The following is a 19590-nucleotide window of genomic DNA, read 5'->3' on the forward strand; positions in this document are numbered from 1 at the left end:
TATCATTTCAGTCTTTAAGCATCAATTAAATCCTCAACAGTGAAAACTTACATTTGTATAACATTTTTTACCTTTTTGAAGCAAACACACCTTGTCATAATATTTAATCCTCACAACTGTGTTATCACCCCTATTTTAGAGATAATCTAAGGCTTAGGGTAAGGACTGCTCAGTATCAGATTTGAACAATAATTCTGGTCTTCTGAACTCAGAACTAGAAAATTTTGCTTCAAACCATGACTGTGGTTTCCTTAAACAGCAGCCTCTGCCTCCTGAATATGTATCTAATTCCTTACCCTGCTATTCACGGCCTTCCTGTATGCAGACTTCAAGCTGCAGCTGTGAAAAGACTTGTTCTGTGTTCTTCAGATGGACTCTTTGCTGTCATATTTTTGCTCATGATATCTACTCTTTTGGAGGTAACTTCATCTCATTTTTCACTAGATGGAACACCACTCCAACTCTGAAAGATAAGTCTTTTTTTCCCAGTCACTCTCAGAGTTTAAGAACAAAGTTTTAGGATAAAGAAATCATAGTTGAAGAACTATGAAGGGTAATTGGTTGTTTACTTATTATTTCAGAAGATGATATTCCACAGCATCTTATTCTTTCTTTTTTTCCCATGTGTGTCTGTTTTTCTTTCCTACCCTTTCTTCCCACTCTTACATTTATTTCCTTCCTTCCTTCTCCCTCCACCATATTTTTTCTTTTCCATACTCAAAGTGTTCTACTTTTTTTATTGAATAAAATGAGCTTCACCAGATTTTTATTTCAAAATTAGTTATACCAAGAATTTCATATTTTTTAAAATTATATTCTGCTTTCTGTCTGTAAAATTGGGTTATAATGATTGCTCCTTTCTAGGGTTATTAAAAGATTAAATAAACTACTGTTTACAACAATACGTGGCATGAAATATGTTCTCCATAAGTGCTAGGTATTACTGTTGTTCTTTGGTTTAAAAAATAATTATGATTGTCTACTCTGTGTTGGGCACTTTGCTAAATTTTGCAAGATATAGAGGCAAAAAAAAAAAATGGGTCTCTGCCCTCAGGAAACAAAATATATTGGGGAAGATAGATGTATAAACACATTTTAGTAGAGCACAGACATTGTGCATGAAAAGACATTATCTTTGATCTTCACAACTGCTTTGCAGAATAGTTATTCAGTGAGAAATCTGAGGCTCAAAGAAGGCACATGAGTGAGGTCACAGAGCTAGTCTGTCTGACTTCAAAGTTCCCTTCCCCTTGTTATCACACTGACTCACATTAGGATGCTGTCCACTGATTCTGATCTTTAACGATCATGTTCCAAGCATTAGTGTTTCTGTTGTCCTGAAAAGTCCCAAAGTCTCATGCTAAAGTCTAGGTCACTGGCTCTTGCAGCTCAAATGCAAGGAATAAATAGAGCCCCACTGCCTGGGGACTCAATTCAGACAGTCCTTTGTCAGTTCATTTCAGCCTGCACTGGAGGATGGGCAGTTGTTGCCAAAGACCTGTCAGTCAAGAACAGTGGCCCATTTGTTAAGACTGTTGCAGTGCCTGTGGCGAACACTAATCAGTCATGGGGACCATGACTGTGGCATTCTGGTTTAACCAAAGAGTAAGTCCAGTCCCAAAGGCACAGCTTGTAACAATAGCTTCATTTGAATTACAACATATTTGAAAAGGGATGTCAAACAGGCATTAATTTATGCTTCAAATATTTGTTGTGGAACTTCTAAGAGTAAGGAATGTGCGAGTCTTTGGGAGCTCAAAGGTGAATAAGAAACAGACTCTGTTCTTAATAAGTTTTAAGATTTAGTGTATGAGACAAGCTGTGTGTATAAGTAATCAGAAAATACAGTAGAAAGAAGTATTGAAGGAAAATGAAAAGTGCTGTGGGAGTGTAAGGAAGTGCTTTCAGCTGGAGAGCTCGAAAGGCTTTAGGGAGGAACCGACAGTTTAGCTGGACTTGAAAGGCATGTAGCATTTTAATAGAAAAGAAAGGTAGCCTAGTGGGAAAGTAGTGTAAGCAGAGCTTTGAAGATGGGCCAAGTTTGGGGCACAGGACCCTTTTCCCTTCCTCTTTCACTGCCAAACATCTCTCAGGACTCAGCTCAAACATTATTTGCACACGGGAGGCTTTGCTGACCTTCTTGAGTCCCTTTTCCCCATCATAAACTTCTAAAAGCATACAGAACCTATTTCTTTCATGTCTCCCTCCTACACTGTAAGTTTCATGATTTTGCCACAGTCCCATTAAAGTGCTGTTCATCACTTGGTAAATATTTGTTGCATGAATAACTGAAAGTGGCCTTGTGGAACTGGATTATAGAATTTGTGAAGGTAATGCTGAAAAATAACTTACTGCTGCTGCTGCTGCTGCTGCTAAGTCGCTTCAGTAGTGTCCGACTCTGTGCGACCCCATAGACGGCAGCCCACCAGGCTCCCCTGTCCCTGGGATTCTCCAGGCAAGAACACTGGAGTGGGTTGTCATTTCCTTCTCCAATGCATGAAAGTGAAAAGGGAAAGTGAAGTCGCTCAGTCGTGTCCGACTCTTAGTGACTCCATGGACTGCAGCCTACCAGGCTCCTCTGTCCATGGGATTTTCCAGGCAAGAGTACTGGAGTGGGGTGCCATTGCCTTCTCCGAAGTTTAGGTTAGGTTACCAAAAAACTGTAGTCTTGGGTGTTCTTCCTGGTCCTCTCCCTCACCTGCTGTGAGAGAAGCCAGCTGCTATGTTGTCAGCTACCCTAGGAAGTTGACATGGCAAGGAATGGAGGGAGGGCTCTGGTGAAAGCCAGTGAGGAACTGAGGCCCTTAATCTGACAAACTGAAGTAACTGAATCCTGCTGACAATAATGTGCGTGATTTTGGAAGTGGATCCTTCCCCATCAATACTTCAGATCAGACTGAGGCCCAACCAACACCTTGACTGCAACATAAGGACCTTGAGCCAGAGGCATCCATCTGAATTGCACTCAGATTCCTGATCCACAGAAACTGTGTGATAAATGGTCACTGTTTCAGACCAAGTTTGGGGATAATTTGTTTCACAGTAATAACTAACCTAACTACCCACATAACTACAAAACTACAAAATGTAATGTCCTCACTATAATATAAAGGTAAAATAAAGATAGTCAATTATAATAACATGTGTTTCAATAGGGTTTCCCGGCTGGCTCAGTGTAAGAATCCACCTATCAATGCAAAAGATGTGGGTTCAATCCCTGGGTCGGGAAGACCCCTCCTGGAGGAGGAAATGACTACTTGCTCCAGTCTTCTTGCCTGGAAAATCCCATGGACAGAGGAGCCTGGTGGGCTAAAGTCCATGGGGTCGCAGAGTCAGACATAACTGAGTAACTAACACTTTCCCTTTTTTTTAGTGTCAGACCCCACTGATCAAGGGGTCAGTCCTACAAGAGTGCTCCTAACTTTAGATGCATAGTAGTAGGGCCCCAGGCTACCCACAACTTCTGTGTGACCTGGCTACAAATCAGAGTTTTGCATGACCTCCTCCCCCTTGGATTTGGTTATTTCCTAGAACAACTCACAAAATTCAGGGAAACACATTTGTCAGTTTATTAAAGGGTATCATAAAGGATACAGATGAAGAGACACATGGGGCAAGGTCTGGGAGGGTCCTGAGCACAGGACTTCTGCCTCCATGAAGTTCGGGGTGCATCATCTTCCAGGCAAGTGGATGTGTTCCACAACCTGGACGCTCTCTGAACCTTCTACTACTGGAACTGTGGTGCTTTGTATAGGTATGATTAATTACTAATTCCATTTCTAGTTCCTATCCCCTCCTCTGGAGAGGGCTGACAATTCCAAGCTTCTAATCATGGCTTGGTTTTTCTGGTGACCAGCTCCCATCCAAGAGCCATCCAGGAGCCCACCCAGAGTTGCCTCATTATAACAAAAGATGCTCCTAATGCTGTTATCACTTAGAAATTTACAAGGATTTTAGTAGCCCTGTGTGTGTGTGTGTGTGTGTGTGTGTGTGTGTGTGTTGAGGGATTGTAGAGTGGATGTCAAAGACCAGCTCTACACCAGAACTGTCCTAGTGCTCTTCTTTGTTGTTCAGTTGCTAAGTCGTATCCAACTCTTGGTGACTCTATGGGCTGCAGCACACCAAGCCTCCCTGTCTGCTCTTGACAGTGAAGTGAAGTCGCTCAGTCGTGTCCAACTCTTTGCGACCCCATGGACTATAGCCTACCAGGCTCCATCCATGAGATTTTCCAGGCAAGAATACTGGAGTGGGTTGCCATTTCCTACTCTAGAGGATCTTTCCGACCCAGGGATCGAACCTGGGTCTCCTGCATTGCGGGCAGACGCTTTACTGTCTGAGCCACGAGAGAAGCCACCTAACAAATTACAAGCATTTTAGGAGCTCTGGGCCAGGAAAGCAGGTGGAGGAGGGAGGAGGAGGTTTGGGCAGAGACCAATATATATACTTTCTACTATCTCATAGCTGCATTCCAGGAAAATTCAATGTACCTTAAAAGCATAGAAAACGCTTTGTATTTATATATTGACAAAGTTATGTTCCAGATCAGATGAGTTGCTCAGTCGTGTCCGACTCTTTGCGACCCTATGAATCGCAGCACGCCAGGCCTCCCTGTCCATCACCAACTCCCGGAGTTCACTCAGACTCATGTCCATCGAGTCAGTGATGCCATCCAGCCATCTCATCCTCTGTCGTCCCCTTCTCCTCCTGCCCCCAATCCCTCCCAGCATCAGAGTCTTTTCCAATGAGTCAACTCTTCGAATGAAGTGGCCAAAGTACTGGAGTTTCAGCTTTAGCATCATTCCTTCCAAAGAAATCCCAGGGCTGATCTCCTTCAGAATGGACTGGTGGGATCTCCTTGCAGTCCAAGGGACTCTCAAGAGTCTTCTCCAACACCACAGTTCAAAAGCATCAATTCTTCAGCGCTCAGCCTTCTTCACAGTCCAACTCTCACATCCATACATGACCACAGGGAAAACCACAGCCTTGACTAAATGAACCTTTGTTGGCAAAGTAATGTCTCTGCTTTTGAATATGCTATCTAGGTTGGTCACAACTTTCCTTCCAAGGAGTAAGTGTCTTTTAATTTCATGGCTGCAATCACCATCTGCAGTGATTTTGGAGCCCCCAAAAATAAAGTCTGACACTGTTTCCACTGTTTCCCCATCTATTTCCCATGAAGTGATGGGACCGGATGCCATGATCTTAGTTTTCTGAATGTTGAGCTTTAAGCCAACTTTTTCACTCTCCTCTTTCACTTTCATCAAGAGGCTCTTTAGTTCCTCTTCACTTTCTGCCATAAGGGTGGTATCATCTGCATATCTGAGGTTATTGATATTTCTCCCAGCAATCTTGATTCCAGCTTGTGTTTCTTCCAGCCCAGCGTTTCCCATGATGTACTCTGCATATAAGTTAAATAAGCAGGGTGATGATATACAGCCTTGACGTACTCCTTTTCCTATTTGGAACCAGTCTGTTGTTCCATGTCCAGTTCTAACTGTTGCTTCCTGACCTGCATATAGATTTCTCAAGAGGCAGATCAGGTGGTCTGATATTCCCATGTCTTTCAGAATTTTCCACAGTTTATTGTGATCCACACAGTCAAAGGCTTTGGCATAGTCAATAAAGCAGAAATAGATGTTTTTCTGGAACTCTCTTGCTTTTTCGATGATCCAGCAGATGTTGGTAATTTGATCTCTGGTTCCTCTGCCTTTTCTAAATCCAGCTTGAACATCAGGAATTTCATGGTTCACATATTGCTGAAGCCTGGCTTGGAGAATTTTGAGCATTGCTTTACTAGCATGTGAGATGAGTGCAATTGTGCAGCAGTTTGATCATTCTTTGGCATTGCCTTTCTTTGGGATAGGAATGAAAACTGACTTTTTCCAGTCCTGTGGCCACTGCTGAGTTTTCCAAAATTGCTGGCATATTGAGTGCAGCACTTTCACAGCATCATCTTTCAGGATTTGAAATAGCTCAACTGGAATTCCATCACCTCCACTAGCTTTGTTCATAGTGATGCTTTCTAAGGCCCACTGGACTTCACATTCCAGGATGTCTGGCTTTAGGTCAGTGATCACACCATCATGATTATCTGGGTCGTGAAGATCTTTTTTGTGCAGTTCTTCTGTGTATTCTTGCCACCTCTTCTTAATATCTTCTGCTTCTGTTAGGTCCATACCATTTCTGTCCTTTATTGAGCCCATCTTTGCATGAAATGTTCCCTTGGTATCTCTAATTTTCTTGAAGAGATCTCTAGTCTTTCCCATTCTGTTGTTTTCCTCTATTTCTTTGCATTGATCACTGAGGAAGTCTTTCTTATCTCTTCTTGCTATTCTTTGGAACTCTGCATTCAGATGCTTATATCTTTCCTTTTCTCCTTTGCTTTTCACAGCTATTTGTAAGGCCTCCCCAGACAGCCATTTTGCTTTTTTGCATTTCTTTTCCATGGGGATGGTCTTGATCCCTGTCTCCTGTACAGTGTCATGAACCTCATTCCATAGTTCATCAGGCACTCTATCTATCAGATCTAGGCCCTTAAATCTATTTCTCACTTCCACTGTATAATCATAAGGGATTTGATTTAGGTCATACCTGAATGGTCTAGTGATTTTCCCTACTTTCTTCAATTTAAGTCGGAATTTGGCAATAAGGAGTTCATTGTCTGAGCCACAGTCAGCTCCCGATCTTGTTTTTGTTGACTGTATAGAGCTTCTCCATCTTTGGCTGCAAAGAATATAATCAGTCTGAGTTCGGTGTTGACCATCTGGTGATGTCCATGTGTAGAGTCTTCTCTTGTGTTGTTGAAAGAGGGTGTTTGCTATGACCAGTGCATTTTCTTGGCAAAACTCTATTAGTTTTTGCCCTGCTTCATTCCGTATTCCAAGGCCAAATTTGCCTGTTACTCCAGGTGTTTCTTGACTTCCTGCTTTTGCATTCCAGTCCCCTATAATGAAAAGGACATCTTTGTTGGGTTTTAGTTCTAAAAGGTCTTGTAGGTCTTCATAGAACCGTTCAACGTCAGCTTCTTCAGCTTTACTGGTTGGGGCATAGACTTGGGTTAATGTGATATTGAATGGTTTGCCTTGGAAACGAACAGAGATCATTCTGTCGTTTTTGAGATTGCATCCAAGTACTGCATTTCAGACTCTTTTGTTGACCATGATGGCTACTCCATTTCTTCTGAGGGATTCCTGCCCGCAGTAGTAGATATAATGGTCATCTGAGTTAAATTCACCCATTCCAGTCCATTTCAGTTCGCTGATTCCTAGAATGTCGATATTCACTCTTGCCATCTCTTATTTGACCACTTCCAATTTGCCGTGATTCATGGACCTGACATTCCAGGTTCCTATGCAATATTGCTCTTTACAGCATCAGACCTTGCTTCTATCACCAGTCACATCCACAGCTGGGTATTCTTTTTGCTTTGGCTCCATCCCTTCATTCTTTCTGGAGTTATTTCTCCACTGATCTCCAGTAGTATATTGGGCACCTGCTGACCTGGGGAGTTTCTCTTTCAGTATCCTATCATTTTGCCTTTTCATACTGTTCCTGGGGTTCTCAAGGCAAGAATACTGAAGTAGTTTGCCATTCCCTTCTCCAGTGGACCACATTCTGTCAGATCTCTCCACCATGACCCACCTGTCTTGGGTTGCCCCACGGGCATGGCTTAGTTTCATTGAGTTAGACAAGGCTGTGAGAACTGGTAGTGAAGTACAGTATCCTCAATAACCAATAAAGAGTTTGGCAATAAGTCACGTGTGTGTTAGTTGCTCAGTTGTACCCAACTCTTTTCAACCCCATGGACTGTAGCCTTACAAATAGCTGTGAAAAGAATAGAAGTGAAAAGCACGGGAGAAAAGGAAAGATATAAGCATCTGAATGCAGAGTTCCAAAGGATAGCAAGGAGAGATAAGAAGGCCTTTCTCAGTGATCAATGCATAGAAACAGAGGAAAACAATAGAATGGGAAAGACTGGAGATCACTTCAAGAAAATCAGAGATACCAAGGGACTACTTCATGCAAAGATGGGCTAAATAAAGGACAGAAATGGTATGGACCTTACAGAAGCAGAAGATATTAAGAAGAGATGGCAAGAATACACAGAAGAACTATACAAAAAAAGATCTTCACGACCCAGATAATCACCATGGTGTGATTACTTACCTAGAGCCAGACATCCTGGAATGTGAAGTCCAGTGGGCCTTAGAAAGCATCACTACGAACAAAGCTAGTGGAGGTGATGGAATTCCAGTTGAGCTATTTCAAATCCTGAAAGATGATGCTGTGAAAGTGCTGCACTCAATATGCCAGCAAATTTGGAAAACTCAGCAGTGGCCACAGGACTGGAAAAGGTCAGTTTTCATTCCCATCCCAAAGAAAGGCAATGCCAAAGAATGCTCAAACTACCGCACAATTGCACTCATCTCACATGCTAGTAAAGTAATGCTCAAAATTCTCCAAGCCAGGCTTCAGCAATACGTGAACCATGAAATTCCTGATGTTCAAGCTGGATTTAGAAAAGGCAGAGGAACTAGAGATCAAATTGCCAACATCTGCTGGATCATCGAAAAAGCAAGAGAGTTCCAGAAAAACATCTCTTTCTCCTTTATTGACAATGCCAAAGCCTTTGACTGTGTGGATCACAATAAACTGTGGAAAATTCTTCAAGAGATGGGAATACCAGACCACCTGACCTGCCTCTTGAGAAACCTGTATGCAGGTCAGGAAGCAACAGTTAGAACTGGACATGGAACAACAGACTGGTTCCGAATAAGAAAAGGAGTACGTTAAGGCTGTATATCATCACTCTGCTTATTTAACTTATATGCAGAGTACATCATGAGAAACGCTGGGCTGGAAGAAGCACAAGCTGGAATCAAGATTGCTGGGAGAAAATCAATAACCTGAGATATGCAGATGACACCACCCTTATGGCAGAAAGTGAAGAGGAACTAAAGAGCCTCTTGATGAAAGTGAAAGAGGAGAGTGAAAAAGTTGGCTTAAAGTTCAACATTCAGAAAACAAAGATCATGGCATCCGGTTCCATCATTTCATGGGAAATAGATGGGGAAACAGTGGCTGACTTTATTTTTATGGCCTCCAAAATCACTGTAGATGGTGATTGCAGCCATGAAATTAAAAGATGCTTACTTCTTGGAAGGAAAGTTATGACCAACCTAGACAGCATATTCAAAAGCAGAGACATTACTTCGCCAACAAAGGCCAGTCTAGTCAAGGCTATGGTTTTTCCAGTAGTCGTGTATGGATGTGAGAGTTGGACTGTCAAGAAAGCTGAGCGCCGAAGAATTGATGCTTTTGAACTGTGGTGTTGGAGAAGACTCTTGAGAGTCCCTTGCACTGCAAGGAGATCCAACCAGTCCATCCTTAGGGAGATCAGTCCTGGGTGTTCATTGGAAGGACTGATGTTGAAGGTGAAACTCCAATACTTTGGCCCCCTGATGCGAAGGGCTGACTCATTTGAAAAGACCCTGATGCCTGGAAAAATTGAGGGCAGAAGAGTGGTACGACAGAGGATGAGATGGTTGGATGGCATCACTGACTCAATGGACATGAGTTTGGGTAAACTCCGGGAGCTGGTGATGGACAGGGAGGCCTGGCGTGCTCTGGTTCATGGGGTGGCAAAGAGTCGGACACGACTGAGCGACTGAACTGAATTGGACTGCAGCCAGCCAGGCTCCTTTGTCCTTGGGATTTCCCAGGCAAGAATACTGGAGTGGTTTGCCATTTCTTTCTCCAAGGGATCTTTCCTACACAGAGATCGGACCCAGGTCTTCCACTGAAAACAGATTCTTTACCAGTGAGTCACCAGAGAAGTCCTGGCAATAAATCACAGTGGAACTCTAAGTTGTTCAAATTGTTTAAATTCACCCCTGGCTAGCCCCTCAATGATCCAAAGCTTCGCAGTACCGAATCAGGAAGCAGTGATCTGATACGCTGAAGCAAGTTCAAGGTGACAACGAGATACTCTCCATCTAGCTCATCCCTTTTCTATGCTAATATTTAATTCCTACTTTCAGAGACTTTATCCTTCGCTGCTCAGGTTTCACCGCTGGGCGGGACGTGCTTGTTCTTCTTCCATAGGTGGGGCTCAGCTAGGCCCCGCCCCGGCCCCGCCCGTCACCGGAAATGAGGCAGCGGAAGTAGTAAAAAGCTCTCCGAGGGAGGCGGGCGCGCTGAGGAGGTGGCTGGCTGGTGGGATGGCAGATGAAGAAGAGGATCCCACCGTGAGTGACTGCCTCTGTTCCAACCCGCTTTTTAATTTACTATCTCGAGCACAGTAGCGGAAGCACAGTGGAGAATTGGGCTTCTTTACCTCGGTGATTCTGCTGAGAGAATCGGGGACTTCTCCCCGGGCTAGCCTTTTTCTTCTGATTCATCCTTTTTGTAAGCGGGGCAGGAGGAGTAGGTGGCTCCCCGCCCTTTACTTTTGGTTCATATTTGCCAGATACCCTTTGAATCACTTAGAGAATCATCAGAGGGCAAAGCTAGCATTTGTTAGGGCTCATTATGCAACAACAATTCAAGTGCTAAGAAAACTGTACACTTACTGTAAAATAGTGGAAAAATAATGGACTCAATTCACTGAGCAAGTAATTGAGCCTCAGGTTTCATGACATAAAATAGGCTTAAGGTTTACTTGAGGAATGTTCTTAGCACTGTGTAAGAAATGCTTAACAAATACTAGTTTTGCTTGCTTTCATTCAATATCAACTCTTTTAATAGTAAAACTATCTAGAAATAGACCAACTTTCTTTAAAAAAAAAAAAAAATGTATGGTCGTTGGAACTCCCCCAGGAGAGGCAGTACGATTGTTAGGGGCATTGTAGAAGCCACTCCTGCGTGAGTCTGAAGTTGGGCGAGATAGTTTTAATGCCCCCAAAATGCTAAAGTTTCATTGTTTTTTGCTGCTTGTTTTAGGCTTTCTGGCATGATATTGGTGTTGAAGATGTAAAAAAAAAAAGTTAATTATTAAAATGTCAGAAGCAGTATTTGACATATCTATACATTTTAACTTCCAGTTTGAGGAAGAAAATGAAGAAATTGGAGGAGGTGCAGAAGGTGGACAGGGTAAAAGAAAGAGACTTTTTTCTAAAGAATGTAAGTAGTACTTGACAATGATTTTTTAAGAGTTTCTTTGCAGGGACAGTATTCTCAGACTTGCGTATAAATTCTGTTTAACCTGTGATTCATAGATAGTAATGATCCTAACCCCAATTTATATATTTATATATGTGGGTGTATATATGGGCTCACACAGACATACGTTTTTAAATTTTTTAAGTAAATACGTGTGATCAGTGTCCTAAGTAAGAACATACCTCCGTTACTTTACCTGTCCCTTATCTTTCATCAGTTGGAGCAGGGACTCCTTTGACTGTAAGCGGAAGGTTCTGTTGGATCCTGAACAGGTCTGAGGGTAGGAATTAAGTTGGGTCTATTCTCCCTCGGTAGACAGGTTTAACCTTTTATGGCAGTGGCAAGAAGAGCTGCTTCTACTACTGATGATTCAGGCCAGCACCTGAAAGGCACCATGAGAACATGCTCTTCATCTTCCAATCCTGGTCCTTTATACATAGTTATGGCTGAGTGTAGATCAGGCAACACATGGAACACTTGGTTTACTTATGCCAGTTCCGACATAAGCAGTTCCTAAATGCTCTTGAAACTACAGAGTCAAGTAGTTTGGTTTTTTTAAGCCATTCAGATCCTTTCCTATATCTCAATTTTTTACCTAAAGTTGACCACTCATTATTCCATTTCTGATGTTATTTACTCCATTCGCATACGGTTTTACTTGTGGAGACTTCCCTGTACCTCAAACGGTGAAGAATCTGCCTGCGAGGCAAGAGACCAGGGTTTGATCCCTGGATTGGGAAGTTCCTCTGGAGGAGAGAATGGCACTCCACTCCAGTATTCTTCCCTGGAGAATTCCAGGGACAGAGAAGCCTGGCGGGCTACAGTCCTTGGGGTTGCAAAGAGTCGACACGACTGAGTGACTAACACAGTTAGTTACTTCTTAGGAGGGCGTAAGAGGGTTACTACACCAGAGCGTCGCAGAGTGATGCTTGGATACTTCTTACCAGAGCCTTTGTTCCACTTGGATTTCTTTATTTTTGTGATGACAAGAATTCGGAATCTTCACAGCTGTTTCTTTGTCTTACCTGAATTTTCATGTATCTTACTTGACCAAGATCTGTTCTCCTAGACATTTTTTGTTTAAAAAAAATGTTTTTGCTAATATAACACAAAATTTCAAAGCATCCACTTCTCTATTTGTTTATGTCTTTACAGACTCTTTAACCAAATACAGTTTACATACTTCCTATCTACTAGGTTTTTCCTTTTCCAGTGAAGTATATTTCCCTACTGATGAATTCTCCCCATCACAATGTTAATGACGTATTTTCTTCAAAATATTTAAGAGAAAATATTAAATTTATAGTGGAGAATCCAGTCCTGGCAGACATTACTTTAGTCAGGTGATCAAAGTTAGTATCACCAGTAATATATGTTGACACTAGGTACCCCTGATGTGGTGCATTAAGAGGTCCATCATCACTGTGATTCCTTTTCTAATAATGCATAACCACAACCTAATCATGAGGAAACATCAGACAAACCGAAGCTGAAGGACACGCTATGAGATAACTGACCAGTATTCTTCAGAAGTATCAAGGTTGTAAAAGACAAGGAAAGTTTGAGGAACTGTTACAGAACAGAGGAAGCTAAGGAGACACAACAACTAAATAGTGTGGGATCCTGGAACAGAAAAAGTACACTAGTGGAAAAACTGGTACAATCTGAGTAAGTTCTGTACTTGTACCAGTGTTAATTTCTTAGTTTTGATAAATGTCTTTGGTTGTGTAAGATGTTAACATAAGGGGAAACTGGGTATAGGGATTCTGGAACTCCATGCTATTTTTGCAGCCCTTCTTTAAGTCTGAAATTATCTTAAAAACAAAAAAAATTTTTTTTTCCAGAATCCCAAAAAAGAGAGAAGGGAGAAAATATTGCCTCTTGTGTTTGTTTTCTCCCTCCTGTATCTGAACCTAAAGATTCTTGCCAGGATAAACCCTCCAGGGCACTTCTCTATCCCAGACTGGCTTCTAGGTCATCCCTTTCTTTTCTTCCACGGGCCTGGTCTGCTTTCTTCGTAGTTCTGCCTGCTTTTGCTTCTCCTAAGTAGGAATTACTCTTTTCTTTTTTAGGACTTATTCTTAATGTACTCCTTCCTACTTTTAGAAGTGTTCTAGGAGTCCCTTCCCTTTTTTTTTCTTTCTTTTGTTGTTTACATATTTGGCTGTGCTGGCTCTTTGTTGCTGGACGCTGGATCTTTAGGTGCAGCATGTGGGATCTAGTTCCCTGACCAGGGATGGAATCTGGGCCCCCTGCATTGGGAGCGTGGAGTGTCTTAGTCACTGGACCACCAGGGCCTTTTTTAAAGGCCTAATTCCCGCCCCCCGCCCCCCCGCCTTTTTTAAACGTAAAACTTACATACAGTGAATTATACTAATCTTTACTGAACGGCTTGATGAATTTTGTATATACTTACAACCAGCAGTCAGATCAAAATAGAAAACATTTCTAACATGACAGAATTTCTTAGTATTTATATACCCCTTTTGGGCTTCCCTGATGGCTCAGATGGTAAAGAATCTGCCTGCAGTGGGGGAGACCTGGGTTCAATCCCTGGGTCGGGAAGGTCCCTTGGGGGAGGGCATGGCAACCCCCTCCAGTATTCTTGCCCGGAGAATTCCCATGGATGGAGGAGCCTGGCAGGCTACAATTCATGGGGTTGCAAAGAGTTGGAAATGACTGAGCGACTAAGCACACACACATACACATATATACCATACCCCTTTGAGAATCTGATCCAAATTGATTTTTCTTCCAGAAAAAGTGCACACACAAGTAATGTATAAAATTTTTCTATATAATTTCAGTAGGGTTCCAGGACTTCTCAAAGCTTGTCTGTGGACTGATTGGGAATTTATAGACTATAGGATAAGAAGCCATATGGATCCCATCTGCCCTAAATTACGAAGAAATGTTAAGTGTTGTGGGTAGGAGTATAGATTCTGGAGCCAGATTCTCTGAGTTTAAATTCAAGTTGAGTCTCACTAGCTGTGTGACCTTGGGTAAATTACTTAACTTTGTGCCTCAGTTTTCTCATCTGTATATAATGGGGATAATAGTGGTTTCTATTTCACAGAATTGTCATGAGGATTAAATGAGCTTACAACAATGGCTGGCACACAGTAAGGGATATATAAATGGTTGGGCCAAAGACTTGAATTACTGTGATATTGAATGGTTTGCTTTGGAAACAAACCAAGATCATTCTATTGTTTTTGAGGTTGCACCCAAGTACTGCATTTTGGACTCTTTTGTTGATTATGAGGGCTTCTTGATTTCTTCTATGGCATTCTTGCCCACAGTAGTAGATATAATGGTCATCTGAATTAAATTCGCCCTCTCCCATCCATTTTAGTTCACTGGTTCCTAAGATGTTGGTGTTTACTCTTTGCCATCTCCTGCTTGACCACATCCAGTTTACCTTGATTCATGGACCTAGCATTCCACGTTCCTATGCAATACTGTTCTTTACAACATTGGATTTTACTTTCATCACCAGACACATCCACAACTGAGTGTTGTTTCCACTTTGGCCCAGCTGCTTCATTCTTTCTGAAGCTATTAGTAGTTGTCCTCCCTAGTAGCGTATTGGATACCTTCCGACCTGGGGGACTCATCTTTTGGTGTGATATCTTTTTTGCCTCTTTATACAATTCATAGGGTTCTCAGTGGCAGGTATACTGTGGTAGTTTGCTTTTCTTTCCTCCACTGGATCACGTTTTGTCAGAACTCTCCCTATGACCCATCCGTCTTGCATGGCTCTGTGTGCATGACTCAGCTTCATTGAGGTACGAAAGCCCTTTCACCAAGAGAAGACAGTGATCCATGAAGGGTTTTACCTATTAGCAGTTACTTTTATTACTTTGTATTATACTTTTCTTCTCTTTTGCATTTTCTATGAAGCCTAAAAGGGCTTCACTGGCGTTGCTTTGATCCAGGGAATAAAATGTCAAGATTCTGTATTATAAGCTTTTGCTTTCTCCTTTTGATTAACCAGTTCTTCCTGTAAGAAGGTAATTGGAGCTTTCTCTTATGTCCTCTTCCTTATAGTTGTATCATAAAGGATTTTGCCTTCTTTTTTCCAGCCCTCCTCCCCCCAAAAACATAACTTAAACCATTGCTACTCATGCTTTTCCTGCCAAGAAGTTTCCTACTTAAAGGTATTCTGGGGTTGTTGGTGAGTAGATAATAGAGGTTAGGGAAGAATATTGATATCAGGGTTCGGTAGCTAGGCGAGAAGGGTAGTTTCTACCTAGGGAAGGCTAGGTAAGAAAAGTTGCTTATGAGCTAGTGATTAATACCTTTCACACCAAAATTCATACTTGGAGACAACAAATATAATGTAAATATACTTTTATACCAATATCTTCTATACCTTGGTTCAATTCTAATATGAAAAAAGTGTAAGTCAAGTTCTTTTAAGTAAACAAAAATGATTGTTCTTTTTATAGTACGGTGTATGATGTATGGGTTTGGAGATGACCAGAATCCTTATACTGAATCAGTAGATATTCTTGAAGACCTTGTCATAGAGTTCATCACTGAAATGGTAAGACTTTTTTTTTTAACTGGCCTTAGTTAACTGAGGAGTGGATTTGAAATTCTAACTTTTAGAATAGAACTGTGACATTCTTTTGAAAAACTATTCATTTGAGTCCCTGTTTTGTGGAAGTTTCTGGTTACCGTTTATAATTAAGGATGGAGGGAGATATATATGCATGTATATGGGTATACGGAGTTTGGCTGTGTTCAGTTCCTGTGAATTTTTACCCTTTGTTTTGGATTATTTCCTTCATAAAGAATAATAGAAGTAAAATTACTGGGTCAGAGAGTATGCATTTTTAAAAATCTTTTTCTGCTTATAAAAGTAATATTAAATTTAGAAAGTATTAAAGAGTGCCCAGAAGAAAATAAAAAGCTATAACCCTTCTACCAAGGGATAACTGATGCTGAGATTTTTGTGAATATTCTTTTGTCTTTTTACACATATTTTAAAACTTTACAAAATTGAAATCATGTAGTACATACAGTCATAGAGCCTGCTTTCTCACTTGGGTAAGTCTACCACGTTTCTGTGTGTCACTGCATAATACTTTTAATATTTTTGATGGCTTCACAATATTAATTGGCTAGATGTACTCAAATTTGTTCAATGCCTTATTAAATATTTAGTTTCTTTTTTTTTTCAGTCATTAGAAATAATGCTGCAAGGAGTTTTTGGTTTTACATAGTATGACTATGTAATGGTAGGGGATGAGATTTGTCTAAAGGAAAGCCATCAATATTTATTAGCTACCAAGATGGACACAAAGTTTAAATGAAGTGGGTGGTTACAGAGAAATTACAAAATCATTTTATACAAATGAAGATCAACTATGTATATCAAAATACAAAAAGAAACATCAATGGATTTGATAGTTTTAATGTCTTTAGTGTAAAAAAGTCTATATAGCACTGAAACATTGCTAATAATGGTAGAAAGTGGACAAAGAACATTAATAGACAACTCACAAATGAATAGCTATAATAATTAGAAGAGAAGGCTTCAAACTCACTAGCATTGTAATTAAAAAAATAAAACATTAGATTTTTGAAAAATTAATTGAATTTAATATGTTTCTTTGTAATAGACTCATAAGGCAATGTCAATTGGAAGACAAGGTCGGGTACAAGTTGAAGATATCGTCTTCTTGATTCGAAAGGACCCAAGAAAGTTTGCTAGGGTTAAAGATTTGCTTACTATGAATGAAGAATTGAAACGCGCTAGAAAAGCATTTGATGAAGCAAACTATGGATCTTGACACCTTTTGTACTTTCTGAAGCTTCATTATCTTCTGGAGAAACCATACTTAATAACTGTATTTTCCATAGTAAGGCCCTGATACCTAACCATGTGAATGAAAAATGGAGAACCACAAAGTTTTCAGGCTTTATTTTCATGTTTTCAATTTTAGAGTGATATATGAGCCTTTAATTACCTGCCATTATATTACCCTACTTGAATTACATATTAGATTTTAATGACCACATGTAAGTCAAAGTACCTTTGGTTTGCAAACCATTCAGTTTCTTATGACTCTTGACCCTCTCAATGATGAATTAATATTTATGTATATTTGTGCCATTGTAGGTTGTACTGTAGCTGTTTAATGTGTGAAATCTAAATGGCACCTTTGGCTTTGATAGCTAAGATGTGTTTCATATATTTCTAAAGCTTTTAGACCAAAGTAGTGTAAGTTATTAAAAGATGGTGAACTGGTTTGTGTTTCTTTTAAGGAGAAAACAATATTAGAAAATACAGCGTTTTGTAGGAGTGTTTATTTGTCTTAAGATGATTTGTTTTAATACTCTTCTTTAGATAAGAGTAATTTTTTTATTTTTTGAGAAACTAAGCATTTCCTATGAATGGTTCTGTGTTGGAAGACATACTGGATTAAAAATCTTTGGGGTTTATACTATACTGTTTGTCAGATTTTAAAAGAACTCATTTTCCCAGGTCAGATTAAAACTTCTGAAAGTGCTTTCAGTAGCAGGAATGGCATTGCTGAAAAGTTGATGGCAGGTAAGCATTTGAGGTAGTGTTTTATTAACATATTTGTTAGTATTTATTTATTCTGAAAATGCATACTTGACTAAAACCATGTGTGGCTATGGAAACCACTTCTGTAGTTCACAAGTTTTGTGTGTATTTAGCTCATTGTATTATTCTTGCACTTAGCTGAAAGTAAGGATTAAAATTGCATTTAAAGGGATCACTGGATATTACTCTTTGTGAAACTGAATGTTTTGTGTGCTGCTTATAAGCATTATCTATGAATCAGTACTTAGGAAGATTTCACTTTCTTAACCTATCAATATAGAGAATAAAGTATGAAAAATTAAAAGGATTACTGCTTGAGTTTGACTATATGATTTATCAGCTTTTCTCTCCCTTATAATTCACTAAAAACTTTTTTTCTGTATTCTTATAATGCTCCTGAATTGATTGTGAGATTCAAGATACCTGGGCTGATATTTTTATTTGAAAAAGCAAAAACCAGTTAAAAACCTACTTTAAACTGAAATCAAGATTGAGCGTGGAATAATAAAAGATCAGTATATTACTATTTTTGCTAGTCAAGAGTCTGCTTGACCCGGAAGAAGGACCTTGTGGTAACCTGCCATAGGGGAGTTATACTGGGTGCCTGTATTAGTCAACTTGGGCTCCCATAACAAAAATGTCAGACTGAGTAGCTGGCTTAAACAATGGAAATTTATGTTTTCACAGTTCTGCAGACTGGAAGTCTTGAGATCAGGATGCCAACAGGTCAGGTACTGGTAAGGAGTCTTCCTGGACTGCAGATAGCTGCCTTCTCCCTGTGCTCACATGGCTGAGAGACACCTCTGTTGTTTCTCCCTGTTATAAGGCCACCAGTTCTGTGGGATAAAGGTTCTATCCTTCTGACCTCATTTAACCTTAACCACCACATTAAAAGTCCTTTCTTCAGGATAGTCATTTGGGGATTCAGTTCAGTTAAGTCGCTCAGTTGTGTCTGACTCTTTGCCACTCCATGAACCACAGCATGCCAGGCCTTTCTTTCCATCACTAACTCCCAGAGCTTACCCAAACTCATGTCTATCGAGTCAGTGATGCCATCCAACCATCTCATCTTCTGTTGTCTCCTTCTCCTGCCCTCAATCTTTCCCAGCATCAGGGTCTTTTCAAATGAGTCAGCCCTTCACATCAGGTGGCCAAAGTATTGGAGTTTCAGCTTCAGCATCAGTCCTTCCAATGAAGACTCAGCACTGATCTCCTTTAGGATGGACTGGTTGGATCTCCTTGCAGTCCAAGAGACTCTCAAGAGTCTTCTCCAACACCACAGTTCAAAAGCATCAATTATTTGGCGCTCAGCTTGCTTTATAGTCCAACTCCATATCCATACATGACTACTGGAAAAACCATAGCCTTGACTAGACGGACCTTAGTGGACAAAGTAATGTCTGACTCTTTGCCACCTCATGAACCACAGCATGCCAGGCCTTTTTAATATGCTGTTAAGGTTGGTCATAACTTTCCTTCCAAGGAATAAGCGTCCTTTAATTTCATGGCTGCAGTCACCATCTGTAGTGATTTTGGAACCCAGAAAAATAAAGTTAGACACTGTTTCCCCATCTAATTGCCATGAAGTGATGGGACCGGATGCCATGATCTTCGTTTTCTGAATGTTGAGTTTTAAGTCAACTTTTCACTCTCCTCTCACTTTCATCAAGAGGCTCTTTAATTCTTCTTCACCTTCTGCCATAAGGGTGGTATCATCTGCATATCTGAGGTTATTGATATTTCTCCCGGCAATCTTGATTCCAGCTTGTGCTTCTTCCAGCCCAGCGTTTCTCATGATGTACAATGCATATAAGTTAAATAAGCAGGGTGACAATACACAGCCTTAACGT

General features: G+C 40.6%; 1 protein-coding gene across 1 annotated transcript; it reads left to right on the forward strand.

The window, feature by feature from the left end:
- The first annotated feature begins 10139 nt into the window (after positions 1-10139).
- TAF13 (TATA-box binding protein associated factor 13) lies at positions 10140-18266 on the forward strand. The gene is made up of 4 exons (XM_061410967.1): positions 10140-10247; positions 11043-11121; positions 15612-15709; positions 16791-18266. Exons 1-4 carry the CDS (start codon positions 10221-10223, stop codon positions 16959-16961), a joined length of 375 nt encoding a protein of 124 aa, XP_061266951.1. The 5' UTR covers positions 10140-10220; the 3' UTR covers positions 16962-18266.
- Positions 18267-19590: the final 1324 nt, after the last annotated feature.

This window comes from Bos javanicus, chromosome 3, assembly GCF_032452875.1.
Source record: "Bos javanicus breed banteng chromosome 3, ARS-OSU_banteng_1.0, whole genome shotgun sequence".
NCBI lineage: Eukaryota > Metazoa > Chordata > Mammalia > Artiodactyla > Bovidae > Bos > Bos javanicus.